Here is a 26,033-nt window from a genome sequence, read left to right as displayed (position 1 = left end):
GCTGAGACGACTGGACAAGGCTAGAGGCCAGGGTCCATGCTGGAGGCAGGGTGGCTGAGGCTAGTTCTAGGCTGCAGGCAGGGAGATCAGAGCTTGCACAGCAGCAAAGAAGCCCAGCTGCAGGCAGCAAACACGGGAGGCTGGAGAACTGGACCGGAGGCAGGACAGCCTGGAAATCTGCAGGGTGGGAGGCAGGGAGGCCCAGTCACAGGCAGCAAAGCCAGGTCTGGGTTGGAGGCTGGGAAGCTCAACTGCAGGCAGAGAAGCTGAAAGGCTAATAACGGCGACGGCAGCTGGGGCAGTGCAAGCAGGACCCCGGCAGGGCGGACAGGGGCAGAGGCGGACCGGGGCAGGCGGCTGGGGCGACCCTGTCCGTGGTGCTGAAGCCCTACCCCGAGGGCTCATGGCGCCGGGCACGGCCCCACTCCACACGTCATCCGTGGGCCCCACAGGAGCTACGTGGGGAGCAGCCCAGGGAAAGGCCACAACAAGCATGAAGCATCCTCATCCTCAGTCACTAGCAAGGCCACAGCCAGGGTTACCCTCAGCTCCCGGGGGAGACAAATCTCTGGGTCATCCTGGCAGCCTCGTAAATACCCCACTGACTACTGCATCCAACGCAATTCATGGCTCATCCCTTCACAAATACAGATAAAGGGAGGGGGGGTCGGGGGTCGGTGGGAAACTCCTCCCATTGGCCCAGCCTTGTGATATAAAATTTTATAATTCCAATAAAACACACCACTGCCTAACTGGTGACATTTAAATTCTTGCCTAGTCACACACCATCATGAATTAATGTCCCATCATTCATGCCCTGTCGTATCTTATTGCTCAAATAACATATGATTTTAATGTTTCTGGTTTTCTGCCCTGGTGCTTATTGCCTGTACATCAAAAAGTGGAGCGGGGGGAATCAGCCTTGAAATCATACTGTTAGTAAACCAGTATCATGGAAAGACAAATCCTAGGCAAGAAGACTTGTCCAGTTACTTAACTTTCTTACATCCTACCATGGTTGTTCACTCTCTCTCTCCCAGCAGCTTTTGAGTAGGTTTCCGCATCCTCAGCTCCATCCTGGGGAATGTCCCCCCCAAGATCACCTCTCACATTGGCATTAGGCAATTAAGACATTTCTTGCCCTGCAGGTAATCACCTGAGCCACAGGGTCTGGGGAGTAAGCAAAAGGGACAGCCAAAGGCTGTGTTTTTCTGGAGCACCTCCATGCTTCAGTGACCTCCTAAGTCTAGGAGCAAGATCTAGTCCTCTTCATACCCACATCTCCAGAAACCAGCTCATTCTCTGCTGCTTGTGATCACAGGTGTGGTGAGGTTTAACCAAGACACCACCACAGCTTCTCTTCAGGATCACATCTAAGAGAGCTGGTTGCAGGCATCTATCAAACCATTGCTGCACAGTAAGGGTCAGAATCACAGAATTACCAGGATTGGAAGGGACCTCAAAGATCATCCAGTTCCAACACACCTGTCACAGAGGATGAGCCCCAAAAAAATCTCAGCTTGTCTTAATTCATATTTTACCCCAATCCTGAAACAAAGCTTGTAAAAAGACACACAAACAGACAGCCCATGTAGGAACAGCTTCATTCAAAACATCTTCAGCATTGTCTTTAGCCTTTTTGTTTGTTTGTGTTAAATGAAAGGATAGAATGAGAAAACCCAGGACCTCTGCAAAACCACAGCTGCCCATTGCACATCTGCCAAAAGACAGTTGCTCAAATTTCAGAAAAGGAAGTCCTGTAGGCACATGATGCAGCTGGAAAGAACATCCAGCATGTGGTGACAGGGCAAGGGGCAATGGTTTGAAACTGGAGCAGTGTAGATTTAGATTAGACATAGAAGGAAGTTCTTTAATATAAGAGTGATGAGACATATAAGAGTGATGAGACAGTGGAACAGTTTGCCCAGACAAGTGGAAGACCTCAACCTTGGAAGTGTTTAAGAACAGACTGGATGAGGCTTTGAGCAACCTGGTGTAGCAGGATGCATCCCTGCCCATGGGTTGGAACTAGATGACTTTTAAGGGCCCCTCCAACTCAAGCCATTCCACAAATGAATCTGTGAAAACATTTCACAGGAAGAAAGGAGAGACAATGTGACAGCAAAAGTCCTAGGAGCCCAAGTACCAGAGTGGCAGGACTAAGAGTCTGAGCAGGCAATAACTCTTTGTGATAGCGTTGTAATAGCTCATCTCACTTTGCAACAGCACCCCACAATTCAAGACCAGGTTTCCCTAGAAACCATGCAAGGTGTTATGCTGCAAATAGATCAAATAAATGAAGAGAAAGTAAAATGTCAAATTCCAGATTTTCAGATGGAAAAATGGAAGTAGGACAAGTTTTGCTGCAAGGTGCACAGTGCTTGGGTTGGAAACTTTCTTTCTTGAGTTCCACCAGAGGATTATCAGTCACAAACTCACTGCTCTGCTTCCTCTTACAACACAATGAATGCTCCACAGCCTGCAGCCAGGCATTAGTTACCCAGCTCTCTGAATGCAGGTCAAATGATTTCCACCCAGCCTGAAGGAAAGCCATAGACCTGCAAGAAACTGGTTTCTCCCCTGGCCTCATACACAATGGCTAGTAAAAAAAAAAAAAAAAAAAAAAAATCCCAACAAACACACAGGACCTACCTCTGCCCTCTGTTGCTGCAGGAAAAGGAAGAGCTGCAGTTAAATGCTTATCAGTCACTTGTGGTAACTGGGAATAAACAGGCCATCAAACCACTGCTGCTGATCAGCATATCAGCAAGGACCTGCAGTGTGATGGCATCCAGGGGGCAAAGCAGATGGAGAGCAGAACAAGAAAGCTTATGGAAGCAGAGGAGATGTCACTGCTGTTTATTTTAGTGACTGCACTCTAAGCATGTTCATAGGATGAGCTGGAGACTTGTCAGGGAAGAGCCTCTCTGAGCAAATCAGACACAAAGGCCTGCTCCTAGAAGGGGCCAGAGCAGAAAGATACTGAGAGTACAAATGGAAATCAAAGTGTACCCAAGCTCCCTGCCTGCCTGCCAGGGAAGTGGTTGAGTCACCACCCCTGGAGGTGTTTTAAAGACGTGTGGATGTGGTGCTCAGTGACGTGGTTTGGTGCTGGACTTGGCTGTGCTGGGTTAACAGCTGGCCTCAATGATCATAAAAGGTCTTTTCCAACCTAAATGATTCTGTGATTCAACAGAAATTAGAGGCTGTTTAAACCTTTCTCATACTTGTTATTTTGTCTGTATTCAGGGGGAGGGAAACAGTTCCTATTTAGTCCTTTGCAAGTGCAAAATATAAAACACTAAGCTATCAAGGAAACTGTTTAGGTAAATATGCTTTACTTCCCCCTCCCAGCAAGCTAATAGCTGCCATACAGTCATAAACTGTGCCCCAGCTGATGCACACAGACTTGTTAGGCTGCACTGCTCAAGAGCACAGACAGGAAATCAAGAGCAATTAACACATGACACTTTGGGTTAGGAGGAGACTGCCAGGATGGGTATGACAGCAGCACTGTGATGAAAGGGAAAAGCAGGCAGAAATCACCAGGAAGGAGGAGGAAGGGCATGGAGAATCAAGTGAAGGGTGGAGGCAGTCATGAGGCCTGGAGCTGTTTACAGGAAGAGAGCAAAAAGAGAGAGAGCTTAACCCAGCTCTGCACCTAAGAACGGCTTTGAGAGCAAGGCAGTAGCTCATTAATTACGAGTCAGGAGAAAATATAATCCTCCAGCCATGGCTGAGGGGCAACAGTGCTATACTTGCAATAGCTCAGCATCTGAGGGCTGGGACTAGATGACCTTTAAGGTCCCTTCCAATCCAAACCATTCTATCAGATGTTTGTTTATTTCTTCACTTACTGTAAGATGTCAATTAAGCTCCCAGGCACACAAAGCAAAGAAGGGGAACCTTGCCAGCCTTGCCAGACAGTTGCCTGTGGCCCTATGAAAATGCACAGACCTGGGTTGCTGGAGGGTTTCAAGTGCTGTCTTGAAACAGTGCTGAAGAGGGCAGAGAGCAACTCACCAACCTCATACTGCCTCGACCACCTCAATTCTCAGGGCAAACAGCCCTGTTTCTTTCCTGTCTAAGCCTAAAACCATAGCACATCTCTGGAACTCCCATGTCACAGGATCACAGGATGTTAGGGGTTGGAAGGGACCTCTGGAGATCTTCAAGTCCAACCTGCCTGCCAGAGCAGGACCATAGAATCCAACACAGGTCACACAGGAGTGCATCCAAATGGGTCAAAGCTACAAAGTCCATCCAATAGCAGGGTACCAGTTCATATGACAATGCACAACTGCCATGAGCCCAAGCATGACATCAAAGCTAACCCCACCCTCAGCACAACAACACAACCTCCAGAGGAGACTCTAGGGAGACTCTACATTAATCCCACCTCAGTTTGCTTGTAAAAACAAGCCCACAGATCAGTAAGCTCAGTCTTTTCCCTGGCAAACCAGCTCCATGCACATTCCTGCCAACACCTTCCAGATCTTCCTCAATCCTCACTTTTGGGAGAAAAGACTGACAGGGTGGCACAGATAAAAATGTCTGTTGGGCAGAGGTGATCCAACCACACTGTACTCAATAAAACAGTTACAGCACGAAGCACTCCAAGATCTCCATCTTTAAGACCCTTGGATGAAGGCTTGATCCTCAACTCCATCTTTACTCTGGCAGGCAGAGAACTCCTTGACAGGAACTGTCTCTTGGCCAGCCCACAAACCAATTTAGTGCAAGGACAAACCTCCAGCAGACAGTTTAAGAGAAGCCTCTGAACGCAGACAGAAATGGCAATTATTAATTTCCTAACTAGAAATCTGAGTACTTAAAGCCTTATTTAAAAGTGTGCCTCTCTCCATAATTACACAGCCTTAATTTGTTTTCTTTAGCACACAATAAATAAGGTGTGCACAATTACCTTCTGCAAATACACAGCAGTGCCTCCTGACTGCCTGGTTGAGTACGCAGCCGCCCAAGGAAGCGTGCAGAGGGAATCACAGGCTCTTAACTGCCTGCTTCCCAGCAAAGGGGGACTCAGCCACTGCCAATGTCAGCTTGCCTAGCACAACCTGCTAGGAGCCGTCTGCATGCTCAGCTCTGCTGTCATGCAGCCAGCAAAGCCTGGATGCTTTGGCCAGCAGCAAAAAATCAGGTAGTGATAGGACTAGGGGGAATGGAATAAAGCTGGAAATGGGGAGATTCAGGCTGGACGTGAGGAAGAAGTTCTTCCCCATGAGAGTGGTGAGAGCCTGGAATGGGTTGTCCAGGGAGGTGGTTGAGGTCCCATCCCTGGAGGTGTTTGCAGCCAGGCTGGATGAGGCTCTGGCCAGCCTGATGTAGTGTGAGGTGTCCCTGCCCATGGCAGGGGGGTTGGAACTGGATGATACTTGTGGTCCCTTCCACCCTGACTGATTCTATGATTCTAAAAGAGCCCTATGAGGAGAGGCTGAGGGAGCTGGAATTGTTTAGCCTGGAGAAGAGGAGGCTCAGGGGTGACCTCATTGCTGTCTACAACTACCTGAAGGGAGGTTGTAGCCAGGTGGGGGTTGGTCTCTTCTCCCAGGCAGCCAGCAGCAGAACAAGAGGACACAGTCTCAAGCTGTGCCAGGGGAGGTTTAGGCTGGAGGTGAGGAGAAAGTTCTTCATGGAAGGAGTTGTTAGAGGTTGGAATGTGCTGCCCAGGGAGGTGGTGGAGTCACCATCCCTGGAGGTGTTCAAGAGGGGATTGGACGTGGCACTTGGTGCCATGGTTTAGTAGTCATGAGATCTTGGGTGACAGGTTGGACTCGATGATCTTTGAGGTCTTTTCCAACCTTATTGATTCTGTGATTCTGTGAAACAGGTCCTGTCCTTCCCTGTGCACTGATTTCTGGTGCACAGTGACACTGAGCTCTCCTGTTGACTTTCCAGGGATGGGACAATGTTTAATTCTTCCTTGCAAGGCACTATAACCACCTTTCTTTACTATTCATAGACTCATAGAATGGCTTAGGTTGGAAGAGACCTTAGAGATCATCTACTCCAACCACCCTGGCACGGACATGGAGGTTGGAGTAGATGATCTCTAAGGTCTCTTCCAAACTAAGCCATTCTGTGAATAGTAAAGAGTCTCTGTCATGGGCAGGGGCACCTCACAACTCTTCCTCTGCCTCTTTTCATCATACATGTAGGATATTGATATCCTCATGACTTATAATCCTCCATCAAGCACAAATAAATTGTCCAAAGCATTCTAGTGTCGTTAGAAGGACAGAAAGAGTGAGAGCATGAAAGACCTTTTCCCTCAATAAGCTGTGCTGAACACAGTAAATAAATATTCAGATGGCTGATGTGTCTCAAATTCAGAACCCATATCATCCTAAGGGTTTCTTGTACAGACTCAAGCCAAAGACTAACTTCTTGTGAAAACACCAAACATTTCCTATGTCCACCTGCATTGCCTGCTAACCAGCTTCCACAAATCTTGGCTACAAGGGCTTGGTTTTCCACAGCTTAGACCTTCTGGTCCTTGCACCCAGTGCATGATGTTCTCCAGGACAATCTCTGTATTAGCCAAAGGACTGACAAAGCTGCACAGAAATGGGGCCAAGAACCCACCAACGCCACTTTGCCCAGGAGGACCAACTTCAATGAGGGCACAAAATGACACTGGATAATATCCATCCCCATTCAACAACAAGCTTCTCCTGGAAGTGGAACCTGGTGCCATGGTTTAGTTGATTAGATGGTGTTGGGTGGTAAGTTGGACTTGATGTTCTTGAAGGTCTGTTCCCAACCTGGTTAATTCTGTGAGTTGACACTGGAACAGGCTGCACAGGGAGGTGGTTGAGTCACCATCCCTGGATGTGTTTAAAGGTCATTCAGATGTGGTGCTCGGGGCTATGGTTTAGGGGTGAACTTCGCATAGTAGGGTTAATGGTTGGGCTTGATGATCCCAAGGGTCTTTTCCAAGCTGAATGATTCTGTGAGTTACCTGCTTCAAAGTGCCAGCAGATGTTGTAGATCCACATGGTAAAGCCCACTGTTACCTTTTGGATTCATTGCCTCTATCAGTGATAGGCTTCACAGCACTAACCAGCAGATGAGCCATGGAGCCCTAACTCTCCTCTTTCAAGAAGAAAGATCCATAGCTATTTCTAGATCCAGACCTCTGGCTCCCAGTCATCCACTGCTCCTCCACTGATTAGGTTGGCCTCAGGCCCCTTGCACTTACACAGCTAATTTCAAACCTTAAAGGACAGGCACAACTCTGCCAGGCTGCACTTGGGGGACATTTTGTAATCCACCTCTCAGGCAGACGAATGCTGAAAAGCCCTTTCATGGGTTTCTCACTTTTCTTCCCTGGCTATGATGGGAAAGGGGGGAAAAAAAACCAAAACCCAATCCAAACCTCATCCAGAACCATTATCTTAAACAACCCCCCCCAAACCTGAGCTCCTGCAATTAGAGCTGGGATAAGTGATCTGCTTGTGATTGCACAGCTGGGGTCTGAAGATAAGCATGTGCACAGAAGAAGGGCCAGAAATAGAAGTTGCTGGGAGAAGGCAGAGCTCTCTGGCCCATCTGAGAGGAGGAAACCTTGATGAAAGGCACAGGGAAAAACTCACTTCAGCAGGAAGCTGGGATTTAACCCAGGATGGGGAGAGGGGGGGGGGGGGGGAAATCCAGCTTTTTAAGTCCTTAGAATTTGTACCCAAGCTTCATGTGGGAAATGCCTGCTGCTGCTCAGACCCAGCTTGTAGCAAATGTCTAACCCAGGGCTCTGACCACCCGGTGCCACCCCTCCCTGGCAGTGAAATTTCTCTGTCATTTATAAGACATCTTTGACATCTTACTGACTTGACACCACCTACAACCATCCCAAAAGCCAGCAAAGAAGAAAGAAAACCAGTGGCAACACATAGCAGCAACAAGCCCCCAACCCCACACCCATCCAGCTGCAGCCAGCCGTACCACAAAGAGACTGGGACAGCATCCCTGGCTCCTGTCAGCTACTGTACCCAGTTACAGCTGCCCAAGCCTTCCAGTAGAGTGACATTTCCATGAATCCTTTTATCCCTGGCTCACCCCTGCAGCCACTGCAGAAAGTGTATCAGGCCCTCAGCAAGCTGAGCTGCCCAGGAGGCAGTGCCTGCAGAGCAGCCAAGGAGGCACTTCACAGTCTCACAGTATATCAGAGGTTGGAAGGGATCTCAAGAGATCATCAGTTCCAAACCGCCTGCCAGAGCAGCACCACTTAGAATCATAGAGTCAGTCAGGGTTGGAAGGGACCACAAGGATCAGCCAGTTCCAAACCCCTGCCATAGGCAGGGACACCTCACACTAGACCAGACTGGTCAGAGCCTCATCCAGCCTGGCCTTAAACACCTCCAGGGATGGGACCTCAACCACCTCCCTGGACAACCCATTCCAGGCTCTCACCACTCTCATGGGGAAGAACTTCTTCCTCACATCCAGCCTGAATCTCCCCACTTCCAGCTTTATTCCATTCCCCCAAGTCCTGTCACTACCTGATAGCCTAGAAAGTCCCTCCCCAGTTTTCTTAGGGTAGTCTGCACAGGAATACATCCAGGTGGGTTTGGAAAGTCTCCAGAGAAGGAGACTCCACAACCCCCCTGGGCAGCCTGTTCCAGGGCTCTGTCACCCTCACTGGAAAGAAGTTTCTCCTCATGTAGAGCTGAAATCTTCTATGTTCAAGTCTGAACACATTGTTCCTTGGCTTATCACTGTGAACCACCCAAAAGAGCCTGGCCCCCTCCTCCTGACACCCACCCCTCAGCTGTTGATAGACATTGATCAGATCCCCTCTCAGTCTTCTCTTCTCCAGACTAAACAGCCCCAGGGCTCTCAGTCTCTCTTCACAGGGCAGATGCTCAAGTCCCCTAAGCATCCTCTTGGCTCTCCCTTGGATTCTCTCCAGCAGGTCTCTGTCTCTCTTGAACTGGGGAGCCCCAAACTGGACACAGGATTGCAGGTGTGGTCTGACCAGGGCAGAGTAGAGAGGTAGAACAACTTCCCTAGCCCTGCTGGACACTTCCCTTGATACATCCCAGGATCCCATTGGCTCTCTTGGCCACAAGGGCACATTGTTGTACCATGCTGTCCACCAGCACTCCAAGCTCTTTCTCTGTGGAGCTGCTTTCCAGCAGGGCAGCCTCTAACCTGTCCTGGTGCCTGTTGTTATTTCTCCCCAGATGTAGGACCCTGCACTTGTCCTTATTAAACTCCATGAGGTTTGCCTGCACCCAGCTCTCAGCCTGTCCAGGTCATGTTGGATGGCTGCACAGCCTGAGGGGTGTCAGCCAACCCCCCCCCCCCCCCCCCCCAGTTTTGTATCATCAGCAAACTTGCTGAGGGTACTCTTAATCCCCTCATCCAGGTGCCATGGCCATAGAGGGGACCCTGGGTGGCAGCAGATGCCCACCAGGCTGCACAAAGCCTCACAAGAGTCTCCCCTAGAAAAAGCAGCCTAGCTGCAAGGGAGCAGCAAGATTGAGGCTCAGGAGCCTCTGGGGAGCAGGAGGGAACCACCATCCCTGCAAGGCACCAGGTCTCCACGCTTGGATGCTTGGTATCCACCACAAGGGACGTCCACACCTTGCAATTATCCACCCTGCCAGGTCCCAGGAACAGCATCATAACCCAATGGCAAGCACTAAGCACATAATACACTTACTTGCCTCCAGCATCAAAAGAAAGATGTTAAGAACATGATCAATCTCACCCAGCCCAAGCAGTAAACAAACACATATTTCATCACCACACACCAACCTTAACTCTTGACACAAGATGGATGTGGGGTTGGTTGTTGTTTTGTTTTGTTTTTTCTTTTTATTCCTTCCAGTCTCAAAAGACAGGGGAAAAAAAAAAAAAACAACACCCCAAACACTTTTGGAAGAAGCAGCACCAACTAGATGTTTACACAGCCTCCAAGCCAGCCTATGTGGCCTTCTAAACTCCTACAACAGGCAAAGGGATTGCAGCAGGAATCAAATGTTAGTTGTTTCATCTGCTAGAGAAATAAACAGCATCACTGACACTCATTTAAAAGAAAAAAAATCAATTAAGAGAGGTATTCAGAGAGAATGCTTCTCAGTAACAAACAGTTACAGCAAACAGCAGACAAACTTAGAATGCAGGAAGCAGGAAAATCCCAGTGGTCAGCATTAAGGAGGGTTTAGAGGACCAAATGCACACTTCTTTAAACTGCAAAAAGGCTTTTGCTGTCCCTTAACTATTCATGCCCTTTGGTGCTGCAGACCTCCTGGTTAGCAAGCACTTTACTGTCACTTAGCAACTGTAACTGGTTTGCCAAAAAGGAAGCTTTTGGGGTTTTTCAGTCTCCACATCGTGGCTGAGCAGACATCAAAAGACAAAAATCTATCCAGCTCTGCAGGCTGCGTCTATCTCCCTCCATCAGGAACATGCCCACATGCACCCATGGACTCCAAGGGATGCACCATGGCTGCTTTGCATTGGTTTCCAAAAAGCAGGCCTACACACACTCTTGATCCAGCCCAACAGCTCATGCCCAAGGCTGGGGCCTCTCACCAACCCCTTTTCACCTTTCACAACTATCCTGAAGCTAAGGAGGGTTTGCTGTCAGACAGACTTTTACAAGATATCTCAATCCCATGCAGTGCCTTGCACCCTGCCCTGAAGTTCAGGCTTTCCTTTATCACTTGGGAACAGCAAACACACATCCAGAAAAGCAATCACTGCTCTCAGCCTCAAGGATGTGGGAATTCCCCAGGAGACTGCACCTGCTGGCTAACAATGTTCCAGCAGCTGGACACTTATACAACATCCCATGATCTCCAGTTTTCTGGGATAAAACATCCCTAACCCCAGGCTAGCTGCAGAAGTCAGCTTAAGGAATCAATAATTAGGAGCAGAGCTAAGCTGGCAACCCTCTGGCCCAGGATTTGTTCTTAAAAAAAAACCTGCCTTTTGGTTAAAAGCTGATGAGTAGGGCAGGCTCTGGCTGCACACTGGGGCATGGGGCCATGCCCCCAACCCTGCAGAAAGGGAAATGCAAGGCTGCTAATCAAGCAAGTGCTCATTAGAGGGGTGATCAAAACCAGACCATTTAGTAGACACTGAAACCCATCAGCAGGAGCTTGTCCCATCCTGTGCTGGGACATCACAGAATGTTAGGGGCTGGAAGGGACCTTGAGAGATCATCCAAGTCCAACCCCCCTGCCAGAGCAGGATCACCTAGAGCAGATCACGCGCAGGGACTCATCCAGGCAGGGCTTGAATATCTCCAGAGAGGGAGACCACAGCCCTTCTAATCCACCCCAGGACACCATTGGCCACAAGAGTACAGCGCACTGCTGGCTCATGGTCAGCTTTCCATCCACTACTATCCCCAAGGTCCTTTTCCCCTTCTCAGCTCTCTGTGCCTTTGCTTTTCCTTCTCCCCTCCTTTACCACACCTTCCTCCCCTTCCCCGTCAGCATCCCCCTTTCCCGCCCCTTGCTCTCCCAGATGGACACTGAGGATGCACTTTGCCCAGGGAGCAGAGGGACTCACATGTAGTGCAGGTGAGGGTTCTTGGCAAAGGCGCGGGGCTGGATGTTTCGTAGTCCTGAGTTCCTGATTGTCCTGCAAAGAGATGCAGAAGGGCAGTGATGAAGTCAAGGATGACAATTGCATGAAAATCCTACCCTCAGTACCTGAGGTCCACTGAAGGCCCTCAATTCCTCCCTCCCCACCCACCAAGGAGGCATATCCCTCCCCAGACAGCTTCTGTGAAGGGCAAATAAAGAGGGAATTGGACTTTTCAGCTTCATCTGATGTGGTGACAGCACAGGCTCGGCACAGAGTGGCTGCTGGGCAAGACTCTCCCCCCAAACCCCATCCCCCCCCATCCACGAAGGCTTGCTGAGGTGGCCCAGAGCATCTCCTGCTCTTCCCTCTCCATCTTCTTGAGCAGCACTGCCTGGTCCCAGAGCAAATGTAAGCCTCTGCATCACCAGCTCCCCTCCCTCAAAGCCAAGAGAAAAGCCTTCTGCTTGCCCCTCTGATGAGGAGAGGTGTTTTGTGTAGGGAGTTATGGGCACTGGAAGGGGGAATGTTCTTCTCACCTTGTTTTGGAGCTGCATCAGCACTTTGACTACTAATACCTGCTGCAGGCAAAAGCATGTCCCACTCCAGTACTGCTTTCTTAGGTTGAGCTGAGAACAGCAGCCAGCCTGCTTACAGTATGCGTGCGCTCAAAGCACAGCTTGCTGGGGCTTGGTTATGGAGCACTCAGCAAAGCACACCTCTCCTCCAGCCTGCAAGCAAGCTGAACCTGGTGTAAAGCTCTCAGGGAAACACAGGACCAGCAGAGTCTCTGATTAACCCTGAGCACCTCAAGAGAGCAGCACCCAGGTTGTTCAGAGCTCCAGGTAGGGGAATTAAGAGATTGGGTGGTATCCTCAGTTGGCCAAATTTCCCAAGCATCTAGCAAGTCCCTTTAACCTCATGGACCTCAGTTTCCCCTCCATGATGCACAAAGTCAGCCTTTCCTGCTGCTTGGAGGGCTGTGCAGGGAGATGCAATTCCCTTACTGTGCAGCACCCCCACGATGGCAACTGTGTTAAATGAGAACCAACAGCTCAGCAATGAAGGATCATTTGAGACAGCTGGAATTTCACATTGTGGAGCTGAAATGAGTCAGAACAATGCACAGGCCAAGAACCAGAAAAGTGGGGGAGAAGAGAGGTCAGGATTGATGTGTGTTGACAGAACTGTCAGGAGCTAATAATCTTCCCTCTCTCGGACCCAGCAAAGACCAGAACCACTTCATCTCTGTTTTGCACTGTCTCATTGCAGAGCCAGCAGCTGAAACAGGCTCTGAGCATGGTGGGTGGAAAGAGTGGAGATGGAGGGAAGCTACAGGTCTTTGGTGGAAGGAGTTGCCTGCTGCTGTTGTCCCCAACACACAGGACATACTCACAGCCTCTGGAGTCCTGTGTACAGCTCCATGTCGACAGCATTCAGCGTCTGCAAGTTCTTCCAGTTCTCTATGTGTCTGTGGAGAACAAAGAGAGGCTCAGCTGTGGCACAACCAGATGGATGCTCTGCCTGTGCAAGGGACAGCACACAGAATGAATTCATCACATCCCACCACCCAGCCCCACGTTTCTTCCCAGCTCACTTCAACCAAAACCTTCTGGCAACAGGTCTGGGACTGGCCCTGCAGAGGCTTCAGCCTCCCCAGCCTCAGACACCCACAGAATGCATCAAGCTGCCCAAACAAGTCATTTCTCATGGTGCCTTTTATTCTGCTTCTGCAGTGACTCAGGAAAGCCAAACTGCCATGGTTCTACCAACAGCAATGCCATGGGTTGACCAAGTTTCAAGTGTGCAAGGTGCAATCAATCCATTGGACATCCTTGCCCCAGGTCGTGTCCCCTCTCTGCAGGTTGGTTAAACAAAGACACGATCGAGACAGCTCACACAGAAGGACTGAATGCAAATAAAACTACTCAATTGAATGAATAAATAAATAACTTGGGCCCTAAATGGGAGGAGGAAAAGTCATATTTATCCAGCCTCTTACTCCAGGAGACAAATGGGGTCCTAGTCTTTGCTGGCTGGAAGTGCTGCCAAGCAGGAGAGCAGCAAGCTTGGTTTGGAAACCATGCCTTTTATTATAAATTCCTCAGCTGCCTGGGGCACTCTGGCAGGTATGTTCCAGAGAACAAAACCAGAAATAGATCTGTCACTGTAGGATCATTACTCAGTAAATATTGGAGCCAGGAAAGGTGACAGAGTGACAACCCCAGAGAATGGGGTCCCCTGTTATCAGCAGCACAGGAGCATTGCTGGCAGCAGTGTAGCTGGCTGGACATGGCCATGGGTCTCTCCTAACAAGCTGCCACACTGTGTGCTGGAGGAAGGAGCTCAGTCCTCATCCCCAGCTTAAGTCACTTTTAGGCCACTCTAAGCTTTCTCCCAGATCAAACTCTGGCATCCTCCCACCCCAAAACACAAATATTTTTCAAGAGGATCTTTGCTGGAGAGCAGGTGGAGGAGGACTTTTCTCAAAGTGAACTGAGAGGGAGAACAAAACCACCTGGCTGGTTCCCTGAGACAACATGTGAATGAAGCCTAACTTTGATGTTAATCAACATGTGCACCCAAGCTCAGATCTGCCCTGATGCAATAGCTGGCTAGGGACTTGGCTCTGGAGAAGGGAAACACTTCCCAGAGGTGCAGAGCTGGGCTGATGAGTCAGCACTGAGAACCATCCCACAATACCACGATTGTGAGCAAGAACTTTGGAGGACTCTGAGGGGGTCTACAGGGTGAGCAGAAAAAAGGCTTTTGACAGCTTCCAGAACAGTCCCAGAGGCCACATGTTCCTCCCTCCAGGGCTTTCCACACCTCATGCTTGGACCAGAACAGACAAATGAGTGTGGCAGAGGAACACACCCCTATTTGAGCCATATTCCAAACATCCAGCCCAAGAAAAGTACAAAGCCTGGACTAGACCTAAACATATTGCTCAGCTCTCACCATGCAGATCCAAGAAAACCAGAAAGCCACAAGAGTCACCTCTGTTTTCCATATGTTCCATAACTGCCTGCATACCCTGAGGGGTTAGTGTGAGGAGGCAGCAGGACAACATAACCTACAGCTAAGCCTCAGCCACCTGCTCGTGGCCTTGGAGAGCCTCAGCCACCTGCTCGTGGCCTTGGAGAGCCTCAGCCACCTGCTCGTGGCCTTGGAGAGCCTCAGCCACCTGCTCGTGGCCTTGGAGAGCCTCAGCCACCTGCTCGTGGCCTTGGAGAGCCTCAGAGACCTGCTCGTGGCCTTGGAGAGCCTCAGCCACCTGCTCGTGGCCTTGGAGAGCCTCAGCCACCTGCTCGTGGCCTTGGAGAGCCTCAGCCACCTGCTCGTGGCCTTGGAGAGCCTCAGAGACCTGCTCGTGGCCTTGGAGAGCCTCAGAGACCTGCTCGTGGCCTTGGAGAGCCTCAGCCACCTGCTCGTGGCCTTGGAGAGCCTCAGCCACCTGCTCGTGGCCTTGGAGAGCCTCAGCCACCTGCTCGTGGCCTTGGAGAGCCTCAGAGACCTGCTCGTGGCCTTGGAGAGCCTCTGCCCCAGACAGATGAGAAACAGGACATGGTTACAGCCACTGTGCGTTCCCTGCCAGTGCCTGAAGGCCCTGTGAATGCCTGCAGAACAAAACACAGATTGGGAGGAGTCAGTCAAGAGGTTTTCCACCTCACTGAAACCCTTCTGATACAGGGCAGGGGAGTTCAGATCTTGAGTCACAAGGCTGCAGGACTGAGCTAGGCTAGAAACACAAGTTGGAAATGTTTCCCATCGGCAACTCCAATGTGAAGGAAGAAAGAGACCTCTAAGAGAAAGAGCAAGCATGGCACGAAGCAGGGATGGGATGTTGCGAGTTTACCACCACCAGGGCATGCTAAAGCTGCAGGATCCAAGCGATGACCTTCGGAGAGGGATGGAGCAGCCTGGAGCCAGGAACTATGGAGCAACCCCAGCTGGGAAGGAGGCAGCAGCCAGATTGGCTCTTGTCTCATTGATTGGGTTTGCTAAAAAAAGTCAAGGTTATTTTTGACCTGACACTCAAAGCCATGTGGGCAGCATTCTAGAAGAGGCAGAAAAAGACCTGAGCTTGTTCCCAGCAACATGCACAGGCATGACTTTCTGATGACTCAGCATTAGGTCACAGAGGTCTTGGAGACACCCTGCCCCCCCACCATGGTCAGGCCCTCCAGAAGTGACATTACACTCGACTGCAAATACATCTCCACAGCTTGCGTTCCAGCCTCCCATACAAAACCCCTGAGTTTCCTCAGGCAGGTGTGCTTTGGTTTGTTAACAGAGGCACAACACACACACTGCCTCCAGTGCTAGTGTCCCCAGCAGAGAGAGGTGTGAGAAGGACACAGAGCTGCTGGAGTGAGTTCAGAGGAGGCCAAGAAGATGATCCAAGGGCTGGAGCACCTCTGCTATGAGGACCTCTCCTGAGGGAGCTGGGGGTGTTCAGCCTGGAGAAGAGAAGACCTTAGAGCTGCCTTCTAATGCCTGAAGGGATCCTACAGGAAGGCTGCAGAGGGACTTGTCATGAGGGTGTCTAGAGACAGAACAAGGGGCAATGGTGTGAAGCTGAGGGAGAGCAGGGTTAGACTGGAGCTGAGGAAGAAGCTCTTCAGTAGGAGGGTGGTGAGACTCTGGAATAGGCTGCCCAGGGAGGCTGTGGCTGCCTCCTCTCGGGAGGTTGAAGGCCAGGTTGGATGAGGCCCTGAGTCTAATTGAGAGGTGTCCCTGCCCATGGCAGGGAGGTTGTAGCAGATAACTTCTGAGGTCCCTTCCAACCTGAGCCATTCTCTGATTCTATGAAAGTGAGACACAAGAAAAGCAGCAGTGGAAATAAACATACACAGAGAGGATGTTCCCCCAACCCAGCAGCTGCTTTACACAGAGGGCAAGAGAGGGAAATGGCCTCATCTGGGACAAAGAGAGCAGGTTGGCAAGGGACTTTGAGTCCTTTAAGCTACACTTTCCATCCCAGGGACTGCCAGAAATGGCCCTTTTTCTTTTTTAAATCTAATTTTTCAACCTAGCAGGAATGCCACCCTTGCTCCTAGAAGTGACAGATCAATTTTGGTTCACAAGCACCTCAGAGACACACCAAGAAAAACATTTTCTTTGGTTCCCTGTTGCTTTGTGTTGGCTGAGTTCCCCTGAATCCACTTTTTAAACCAAACCAGAAATGCATCTTGTTACAAATCTCAAGGAGTCAAGTTGTGATTGCAGAACTGGCAGTGGTTGTACAGGAAAGCAAACCAACCAAGCAAAGAAACTCCACACCCCTAGAACTTCAGCTCCTCTTCATGTCCTTCAGTATCTCAATGAGCTCCCCTCTTCTCCATCCAAGGTCTTGCTTGCTCTAGACATTTTATACCCTCCCAGCTGCTGCTGAAGATTGAGACCTTCCCTTCTTCCCTGCCTCGGTTCATTAAGCTGGCAGGAGCACTGGTGCTGAGCTGATGCCAAATACAGATGTGACAGCTCCCAGCCCTGCCCTGGGCTCTGCAATCAGGTGTTGAGAGCTGAATTACAGTCAGTGGGTTACTCCCTCCTCCATGCAAGCATCTCTGAGCACAGATTGCTGTGGCATTGCTCAGTTATTATTGAGGTGAGCTGCTCCTCTTGCAATAGCTCTAGGACTAATCCTGTAGCTCACAAACCCTGAAGAGCTCAAGATGAACACATCCACCTAGACCCATTTCCAGCTTCTAATTGAGGCCATATGAGATGCACCACTACCAGATGAGATTACTCACTCTTTTTTCTTTTTGTTTTTTGGGGGAGGTGGGGAGGAAGAGATGGAGGGAAGGGGGTGCCTGTTGAAATCCTTCCTTCCTTCTCATGCTTCCTGCCTGTTTGGAGGATCCTGCTGGCCCAGGTCTCCTTGCTCTGCAGAGCTGCCTTTATACCATGTCTCTGACAGAGCAATCAAAGCCCACCTTAGGAGCAAGCTAGGGCTTTGTCCTCCCAATCCACACTGTAGCACCACACCAGAACTCCCCTGCTCTTCCCATTTCTTACCCACAAGCATTCTACATCTGTTTTCTCACAGCAAAACTCTTTGCTCAAGCAGCTCTTTTCCTTTCCTCTCTTTAGAAGCCAAAGCCAGACCCACCCAGCTCTCATTTCTAAGTTACAGGAGGCCAGCTCTTCCAAGGCAGCATGGCTGTACCAAGCAATGAAGTGCAAGGCAAACTGTCTCAAGTGCCTTGAACAGATACTAAATCAAGTCCCAGAAGTGCTGCAGATATATTGCTCAGGCAGAGTCCTGCTGGCAAAGTTATTTTGCTTCTGGTTCCAGCCCCAGCACAACTGGCACTCACACTTGGTGACCTGAGCAAGGAGCACTGTGATAGACACTCAAAAATAAACAATGACTACTTTCTTCATCAGCTTACTTTACCCTTTTTTTGTTGCTGCTGTTTCCTTGAATAAGAGTGACCAAAAAAAAAAAAAAAAAAACCCACAGAGCAGTCTCTGGAAAGTCTCACTTGTCTAACAGCATGAGCAATTCTCCAGTCACACTGGAGACACCCTGACTTGCAGCCCCATCAGCCTGGAAGCATGTTTTCATCTCAGAGTGGAGCATTGCACCAAGACTTCTATCCACCAGATGGTTTCCAAGTGACAAGATTGCCTAGCTGGCAGCAAAAGCCCCATTGCACCCACATTTGCATTCAGCCCACCTCATATTACAGACTCTCTTGGTTTCACTACTGCAGCTCTTCCCCTTGGCCTGCCTAACTCAATTTTGTGTTCCCACAGCCCTGTGTCAGCAGCAAAGCCCATGAGCATCCTCCTGCCTTCTGGGCCAGCCAGAGGATCACAGGATGTTAGGGGTTGGAAAGGACCTCAGGAGATCAAGTCCAACCCCCCAGGACCATAGAATCCAGCACAGGTCACACAGGAACACATCCAGATGGGGCTTGAAAGTCTCCAGAGGAGACTCCACAACCTCTCTGGGCAGCCTGTTCCAGTGCTCTGTGACCCTCACAGTGAAGAAGTTCCTCCTCAAGTTGAGGTGGAACCTCCTGTGCTGGAGTTGATATCCATTGCCCCTTGTCCTGTTACAGGGTGCAGCAGAGTAGAGACTGTCCTCAAGGAAAGCAGAAGCCAATATCACCTCCACAGAACCTCAGTGATTATCTTCTCTTTCAACACCTCCCACCACCACTTTTCCAGCTCTTCACCTACAACAGCTGGGTTATCCTGGGTGTCCTCCAGAAAAAAAACAAACCATTTGTGATGTAATGCAGCATCATATTAACCTCTGACCACAAAAAATATCTCTCTGCTGAGGAAATCAGTTGCCTTTCTGCAGGAAAACACAGGGTAAGCCTGATAAAGGCTAGCTGTAGAGGCCAACCCTGCATCATATCTCAGCCTCCATGTACCTACAGCCACACCTTTAGAACTTGTTGAAAGCCCTGGAGACCACTGCAGTCAGCTTGCCTGCTGTGTCCCAGCTCATAGCAAACTTGTGAAGCCTAAACCCATCTTTGCCAGGTTTTGCAGCTCACAAGCATCACATCCCACTTGCAAACCCCAAGACACTGTCTGAGGCCAATAAGATGGCAGGTATGGTTGGACTTGGTGACCCTGAGGGTCTTTCCCAAGCTGAATGTTTCTGTGATGCTGTGATTTTTGTCCTTGCATCACAGAGACATCAGCAAGTTTGTTGACTATATGGTCACCAAGTCACAGGGTTTAGGTTTCAGATAGTCTCCAGTTCAAGAGAGACAGAGACCTGCTGGAGAGAATCCAAGGGAGAGCCAGGAGGATGCTTAGGGGACTTGAGCATCTCCCCTGTGAAGAGAGACTGAGAGCCCTGGGGCTGTTTAGTCTGGAGAAGAGAAGACTGAGAGGGGATCTGATCAATGCCTATCAATAGCTGAGGGGTGGGTGTCAGGAGGAGGGGGCCAGGCTCTTTTGGGTGGTTCACAGTGATAAGCCAAGGAACAATGGGTTCAGACTGGAACATAGAAGACTTCAGCTCTACATGAGGAGAAACTTCTTTCCAGTGAGGGTGACAGAGCCCTGGAACAGGCTGCCCAGAGAGGTTGTGGAGTCTCCTTCTCTGGAGACTTTCAAACCCCAGCTGGATGCATTCCTGTGCAGACTACCCTAAGTGATGCTACTCTGGCAGGGGGGTTGGAGCTGATGATCTCTTGAGGTCCCTTCCAACCTCTGATATACTGTGAGGCTGTGATAAGTGAAGTGCCAGGACTTGGATGGGCTGCCCAGGGAGGTGGTGGGGTCAACATCCCTGGAGGTGTTTAAGAAAAGCCTGGATGAGGCACTTAGTGCCATGGTCTAGTTGATTAGTTAGGGCTGGGTGATCAGCTGGACTTGATGATCCTGGAGCTCTCTTCCAACCTGGTTGATTCTGTGTGATTTTGCTGTACTTGCTGATAGGGAAATGGTAGCCACTGAGTCCATGAGAATTCCCTTTCATTCCCAGAAGGACATCATGCCAGAAGGTGCTGGACACCTTCTCAAGGCCACACAGCAAGCCTGCTCTGCTCCAGGTGCTCCTCTCGCAGCCCAGTGCCAAGGGAGCGAGGGAGACTGGAACATCCACTGGGATTTAAGCACAGTCACGCTCATTTCAGCCCACAGGCATCAGGCAGAGGTGAAAAACAGCCTCTTATGCCAATTTACCAAGTGATTAGCTTGAGGCTGCTTAATGTGCCTGGCCTCCCTTCACCCTCCTCACACAACAGGGATAATATTTATCTAATCTCCCTCAGCTTTCCAAGCGCTGTGCTCAGCAGCCTCAAAAGGCTCTCAGTAAGCACCAAGTATTCCATAGCATGTGTTGTGTACACAGGTGCTATCCAAACCTACCTCCTCTCTGGGTCCAGACCAGAGGAGGAGGACTTCACCGCAGGCTGTCATCAGCTCCCTTCACTGCCAGAGCAGACCACACACCCCTCTTAGAGCCATGCCACCCAAGTGCCATCGCTTGGGCTTGGATGCTCAGCAGCAAACACATTGTGCACCAGCAAGCAGGCAGCACCCCACAGCACACACAGTAGGTACAGAGAGACATGCCATGGAATGGCTCAGGTTGGAAGGGACCTCAGAGATATCTACTACAACCCTCACCACCATGGACAAGGACACCTCTCAACTAGACTCAGCTGCTCAAGGCCACATCCCACCTAGCCTTCAACACCTCCAGGCAGGAGGCAGCCACATCCTCCCTGAGCAGCCTATTCCAGTCTCACAACCCTCATACTGAAAAACTTCTTCCTCAGCTCCAGTCTAACCCTGCTCTGCCTCAGCTTCAAACCATTCCCCCTTGTCCTGTCTCTAGACACCCTCATGAAAAGTCCCTCTGCAGCCTTCCTGGAGGATCCCTTCAGCTATTGGAAGGCAGCTCTAAGGTCCCCCTGGAGTCTTCTCTTCTCCAGGCTGAACACCTCCAGCTCCCTCAGGAGAGGTCCTCATAGCAGAGGTGCTCCAGCCCTTGGATCATCTTTGTGGCCTCCTTTGGACTCCCTCCATCAGCTCTGTGTCCTCCTCCTGAGTGGACAGCAGAACTGGATGCAATATTGGAGATGAGGTCTCAGCAGAGCAGAGCATACAAACACACAGGTAAATACACAGGAAAGGCAAGCAGGAGTGTTTGTCTTCCCTCTCTTGTGGGGCAACAAGAAAATTTGATTCATCACCCAGGCACATCACACCTCACCATCCAGGCAGAAGCATTCACTTTCAATTACCTGATAGATTTAGCATTACAAACAAGCCTCCACACCATGCAAACAGGAATTTGGATTGCAAGGCTAGAAGAGAGAGAAGATGTCTCTTTTTGCCCAGCAAGCCCTGCCTCCTCCCAGCAGAGGTGCTGCAGATGGTGGCGGGAAGCCCTTAAGGCTGGGAAACCCATGGCCCTGGCACCCCTAGGGCAAAGCACAGCCATGGTGGGGACTGCCAGCTCCTTTCATCCATCCCTTACTGCCCAGGCAAGGCTGAGTAAGCCACAAAAGACCCAACCATCCTTCACAGTATTTTAAAGGCACTTATTGCCTATATTTAATAAGCAGAGGCAGGAAAGACTTGATTCCCTCAATATGGAAGGTATAAAAGTGAATTGGTAACAGAGTATTAAAGGCAAGCACAGCTGAAGAAAGACTTCCAGGGGCAGCATTGTCCCTGCTTAAACTGGGCTTCCCCTTCCCAAAAACACATGGAAAAGTCACCCAGCAGTGGCTAACTTGGCATCATTAAGGATAATCTGAGGTCAGTGGGGGGAAAAAAGGGTGAGGGAAGGGGGAAGGTGGAGAGAGAAAGTAAATCCAGCTTGATAGAAACAATTCTGGGCACAACCCCACAGCACAACTGGGGTTCCTCAAGGTAACCATCATGAAGCACACCACTGACATGGCTCCCTCTACACTGGCTCAGCTGCTCCCCTTGCCAAGGCCCTGCAGGAGCACACAAGTGCTGCAGAGGACACAAGTCCCCAACCCCTAGGGGCATCCAACCCAACTATCCAATCCAGATTGAGCTGGGCAAAGGAAAAAGCCCCCAGTGCCCTCAGCTGGGGAGTGAGTGGGAAGGATACAGCCAGGCACAAGCCACTGCAGTGTGGTGTCTCAGCAGCCTTCCTGGAGAAAGCCAACCACTATCCCCTAGCAACTTAGCACACACAAGGCAGTCAGAGGAGAGGACTCCTCTGCAGGACACCTTCCTGCTCACTCCAGCAGCATCTGCCTGCCACAGGCCAGCTAGGAAAACTCAGCAGGTGCAGAAGAGCTGCTACAGCAGATTGCCTATAAAGCCATCCTATGGTAGAAGATACCCTGAGGAGCAGCTTTAAGCTGTGCCAAAACAAGTTTCCTCCAGGCACTGTAATCCAGCAACACTGCCTGGTAGCCTTAAGGATGCACAGGAGCTGTGCCTAAGGGAGAGAGGGAAACTGCCTGCATAACCAGGACCTTGCTTGTGGCCCTGAAGACATCAGACCCTCTCCTGCACAGGGCTCGCTGTGCCGCATGTTGTGCGTTTATCCATATCACAGAATGCTCTGGGATGCAAGGGACCTCCAAAGATCATCTAAGTCCAAACCCTTCTGCAGTCAGCAGGGACATCCTCAGGTTGCCCAGAGCCCTGTTAAGCCTCACCTTGAATACCTCCAGGGATGGGGCCCCCAACCACCTCCCCGGGCAACCTGTTCCAGTGTTCCACCACCCTCAGAGTAAAGAACCTGTTCCTAACATCCAATCTAAATCTGCTCTTTTCTAGTTTGTGGCCATTGCCCCTCATCCTATCGCTACTATTTCTCCTCTACTTAACCTCCACAAGCCTTCAGTTCACCCCAGGACAGCTGCCACATCCTGCACCAGCTCTGGCTGGTGACTTCTGGAGCAGAGAGCATCCCTTCCAGGGACAATGTGTCAGTATTACTACAAGACAGGGAGCTGCCTGGGCCCAGCATGGTCAGATTGCTGCAGCAGCCAGGCAGCAGTATGTTCCTCTTATCACACTCTACAGCCAAGGTTTTTCAGTGCAGGAAGAGTTATGCCCAGTCAGTTGCTTTCAGAAAGGAAGAAGCAAGTGCAAAGTGGGATGGCAGAGCTGAAGAAGTGCTGTGGGCAGCAGTGCAATTGCCATCACAACAAAACCCCTCCTTAATATCTCATCACTAGTCCTGGGAAAAAACAGCCCTGGTGTCCTGAGCAATAACTGAGGTGTCCAAGATCATCCCAGCACTGAAAAAAAAAAAAACAAACCCTCTTGTTCTCCAGAGATGTGCAACAGAGCAAAAGATTCAGGAGGAAAGTGCCAAGGGCTGCCCAGGGAGCAGGGTGGAGGACACAGTACCCCTGAACATCTCTGCATACAGGCTGGGCTACTGGCTCAGCCCCAGCTGCCTGCCCACCACCTCCCAGCTGCTGTAGGCTCCCTTCCCACATCTTATTTATTGCCTGCCGCTATGTGATCCCTGCACAGGCTTGGACACCACCTGAAGCAGGAAAGTGTGAGACAGGATGAGCAGCTTAGTCCTGCAGATATTGCATAAATACACAAAAATCCAGCTGCCTTGGGGTGAAATACCAGCAAGAGCAAACCCCCCACCTGCAGCATCAGCCACAGCTCATTCTCCCCTTTGCCTCTCACTGGCAGACTGAAAAAAATGATGATATTTCCCCCAAATGGCATTTCTCTTGTTACTCTTTACAGGAGAGCCTGCAAAGCAGGTCCTCTGTGCCCAGAGAGGTGCTTCTCACCATTAGACACAGACCTGGGGTACATGAAGCAGAGGCTCCTGCTCAGGACCTCTAAGGAGCTGTCAATGTGCACTTGCAGCCCAGAAAGCCAACCAGAGCCTGGGCTGCAGCAAGAGAAGTGTGGCCAGCAGGTCAAGGGAGGGGATTCTCCCCCTCTGCTCAGCTCTGCTGAGACCCCACCTGGAGTACTGCATCCAGTTCTGGAGCCTCTGTTACAAGAGGGATATGGAGGTGCTGGAAGGTGTCCAGAGAAGGGCCATGAGGATGAGCAGAGGGCTGGAGCTCCTCTCCTATGAGGACAGACTGAAAGAGTTGGGGCTGTTCAGTCTGGAGAAGAGAAGGCTCCAAGGTGACCTTCTTGTGGCCTTCCAGTATCTGAAGGGGGCTACAAGAAAGCTGGGGAGGGACTTTTTAGGATATCAGGGAGTGACAGGACTAGAGGGAATGGAACAAAGCTGGAAGTGGGGAGATTCAGACTGGACATGAGGAAGAAGTTCTTCCCCATGAGAGTGGTGAGAGCCTGGAATGGGTTGTCCAGGGAGGTGGTTGAGGCCCCATCCCTGGAGGTGTTTGCAGCCAGGCTGGATGAGGCTCTGGCCAGCCTGCTGTAGTGTGAGGTGTCCCTGCCCATGGCAGGGGGGTTGGAACTGGATGATTCTTGTGATCCCTTCCAACCCTGAGCAATTCTCTGGCAACCTGTGCATCTCTGGTCACACCTCTCCAAACCAACCATGCAGCCAGCTGGCATAAGAGGACAATCCAAGGGCAGAAAAAAAGAAAAAAAAACAACCAAAAACAACAATTCCCCTGGGAGTTTTCCCACTCAGCACAAACCTCCAGGTGAGGCAGCACACCTTTTGCTTCATATGAAGGTGCAGGAGACCAAAAGAGCTCCCATTTCTCAGCAGCCACCCCAGACACCTGCCATGCCAAAGGAAAGGATGCTTTTATCCATGGGATTTCATAGGCAGTGACAGGCAGCAGCATGCAGCATTTTGTGGTCTTTAAAGATCAAATGGCATTTTAGAGAGCAAGCAGCACCCTGGCCAAAAATGGCCTTCAGGAAGCATATTCTGCCTTATTAAACCCTCTCTGGAACTTCAGACTGCAGGTCAGATTCCCTCAAGGATTCCATCCTCAAATGGGTCCAGGGCTTCTCAGAAATTAAAATATATAAATTGATAGAGGCAGGCAGAGCTGCCAAGCTCTGCTCCAAAGGCAGCTGGAGAGCACAGTGCCTCCACACATTAGCAAGAGAAGGAGGTAAAGGTCCTAAAGGTAAAGGATCACCAGAGTTCAGCTTGGCAGGAAAAAATTCTTTGTCCAGAGAGGTGACAAAGAGCACATGGTGGAAAGGAGCCCCCTCAAAAACTCACAAGGCCTTGGCAATGGTCAAGATGATGTCCTGAGAGACCACATTAGCTCAGCTTGGACCCAGAAGGGAGCACTGCCAGGGACAGGCATGCATTGCACCTTGTGCTGTGCTTGAAGACAGGAAAATGGATGGTGCTGGAAAAGGAGGAAATAAAACCTCTCATGAAGTGGCTGTTACAGTGATGTACAGTGCTGGGAATGAGGAGGAGGAGGGACTCAGAGTCCAGCAAGAGCAGACACCAGAGCCAGAGATGGGGCTGCACAAATGCTGTGGCAGGATGGGGCCACTGAGGTCCTCACAGCCCAGACCTGCTGACTTGCCCTGACCCTGCCTGCTGCCACCCTCCCACACAAACCCTCAAGGATGCTTGCCAAAACCACAGCCTCCAGGGCAGTCTGCATTTGGGAGCTTTTCACATCCACGGCAGCTTCATTTCCAATCCCACTTCCATGTAACTGCACATTTTGGGACAGGTCCTTCCCACTGCTCCTGTGCCTGGGTTCCAAAAGCAGCACAGAAAACAGATCTTGGAGCAGCAAACCACAGGTGCCAAAGGATCCCTTTGCTTCTGCATGCTCATGGCCTGTGAGTGGCTGAATCCAGAACCCTCCCTCAGTTCCCCATCCCACTTCACCCTCCTCCATTCCCCCACAGCTCCACCACTCCTATAGCAGAGCTCATCCCACTTCCAGCTTTCCCACATATCCTGAACACCAGGAAAGCCACTGCCCAAGCAAGGGGAGGGAAGAGCCAAGCTTTCTTGGACTCAGAGCCCAGCTCCCACAACATGTTTGTTTTCCCAAACAGCTCCCAGGGAGCCTGACCTTTGGTTGGCCACTGCTTTGGCTCCTCAGGGG

General features: G+C 50.6%; 1 protein-coding gene across 5 annotated transcripts in view; it reads right to left on the bottom strand.

Moving 5' to 3' along the window:
- The window catches only part of NTRK3 (neurotrophic receptor tyrosine kinase 3), a 250,744-nt gene that overhangs the window by 193,180 nt on the left and 31,531 nt on the right, over positions 1 to 26,033 (bottom strand). For all 5 annotated transcript variants that reach the window (XM_054388351.1, XM_054388348.1, XM_054388349.1 and 2 more), the window contains 2 exons: positions 12,953 to 13,027; positions 11,542 to 11,613 (listed from right to left, as the gene is read on the bottom strand). In XM_054388351.1, coding sequence (XP_054244326.1) covers positions 11,542 to 11,613; positions 12,953 to 12,981 — 101 coding nt within the window. In that variant the 5' untranslated portion in view covers positions 12,982 to 13,027. The remainder of the gene's footprint in view (positions 1 to 11,541; positions 11,614 to 12,952; positions 13,028 to 26,033) is intronic.

Source organism: Indicator indicator, chromosome 16 (assembly GCF_027791375.1).
Source record: "Indicator indicator isolate 239-I01 chromosome 16, UM_Iind_1.1, whole genome shotgun sequence".
Classification (NCBI taxonomy): Eukaryota; Metazoa; Chordata; class Aves; order Piciformes; family Indicatoridae; genus Indicator; species Indicator indicator.
The sequence above is the reverse complement of the archived record's forward strand: the minus strand, read 5'-3'. Positions and strand labels throughout refer to the sequence as shown.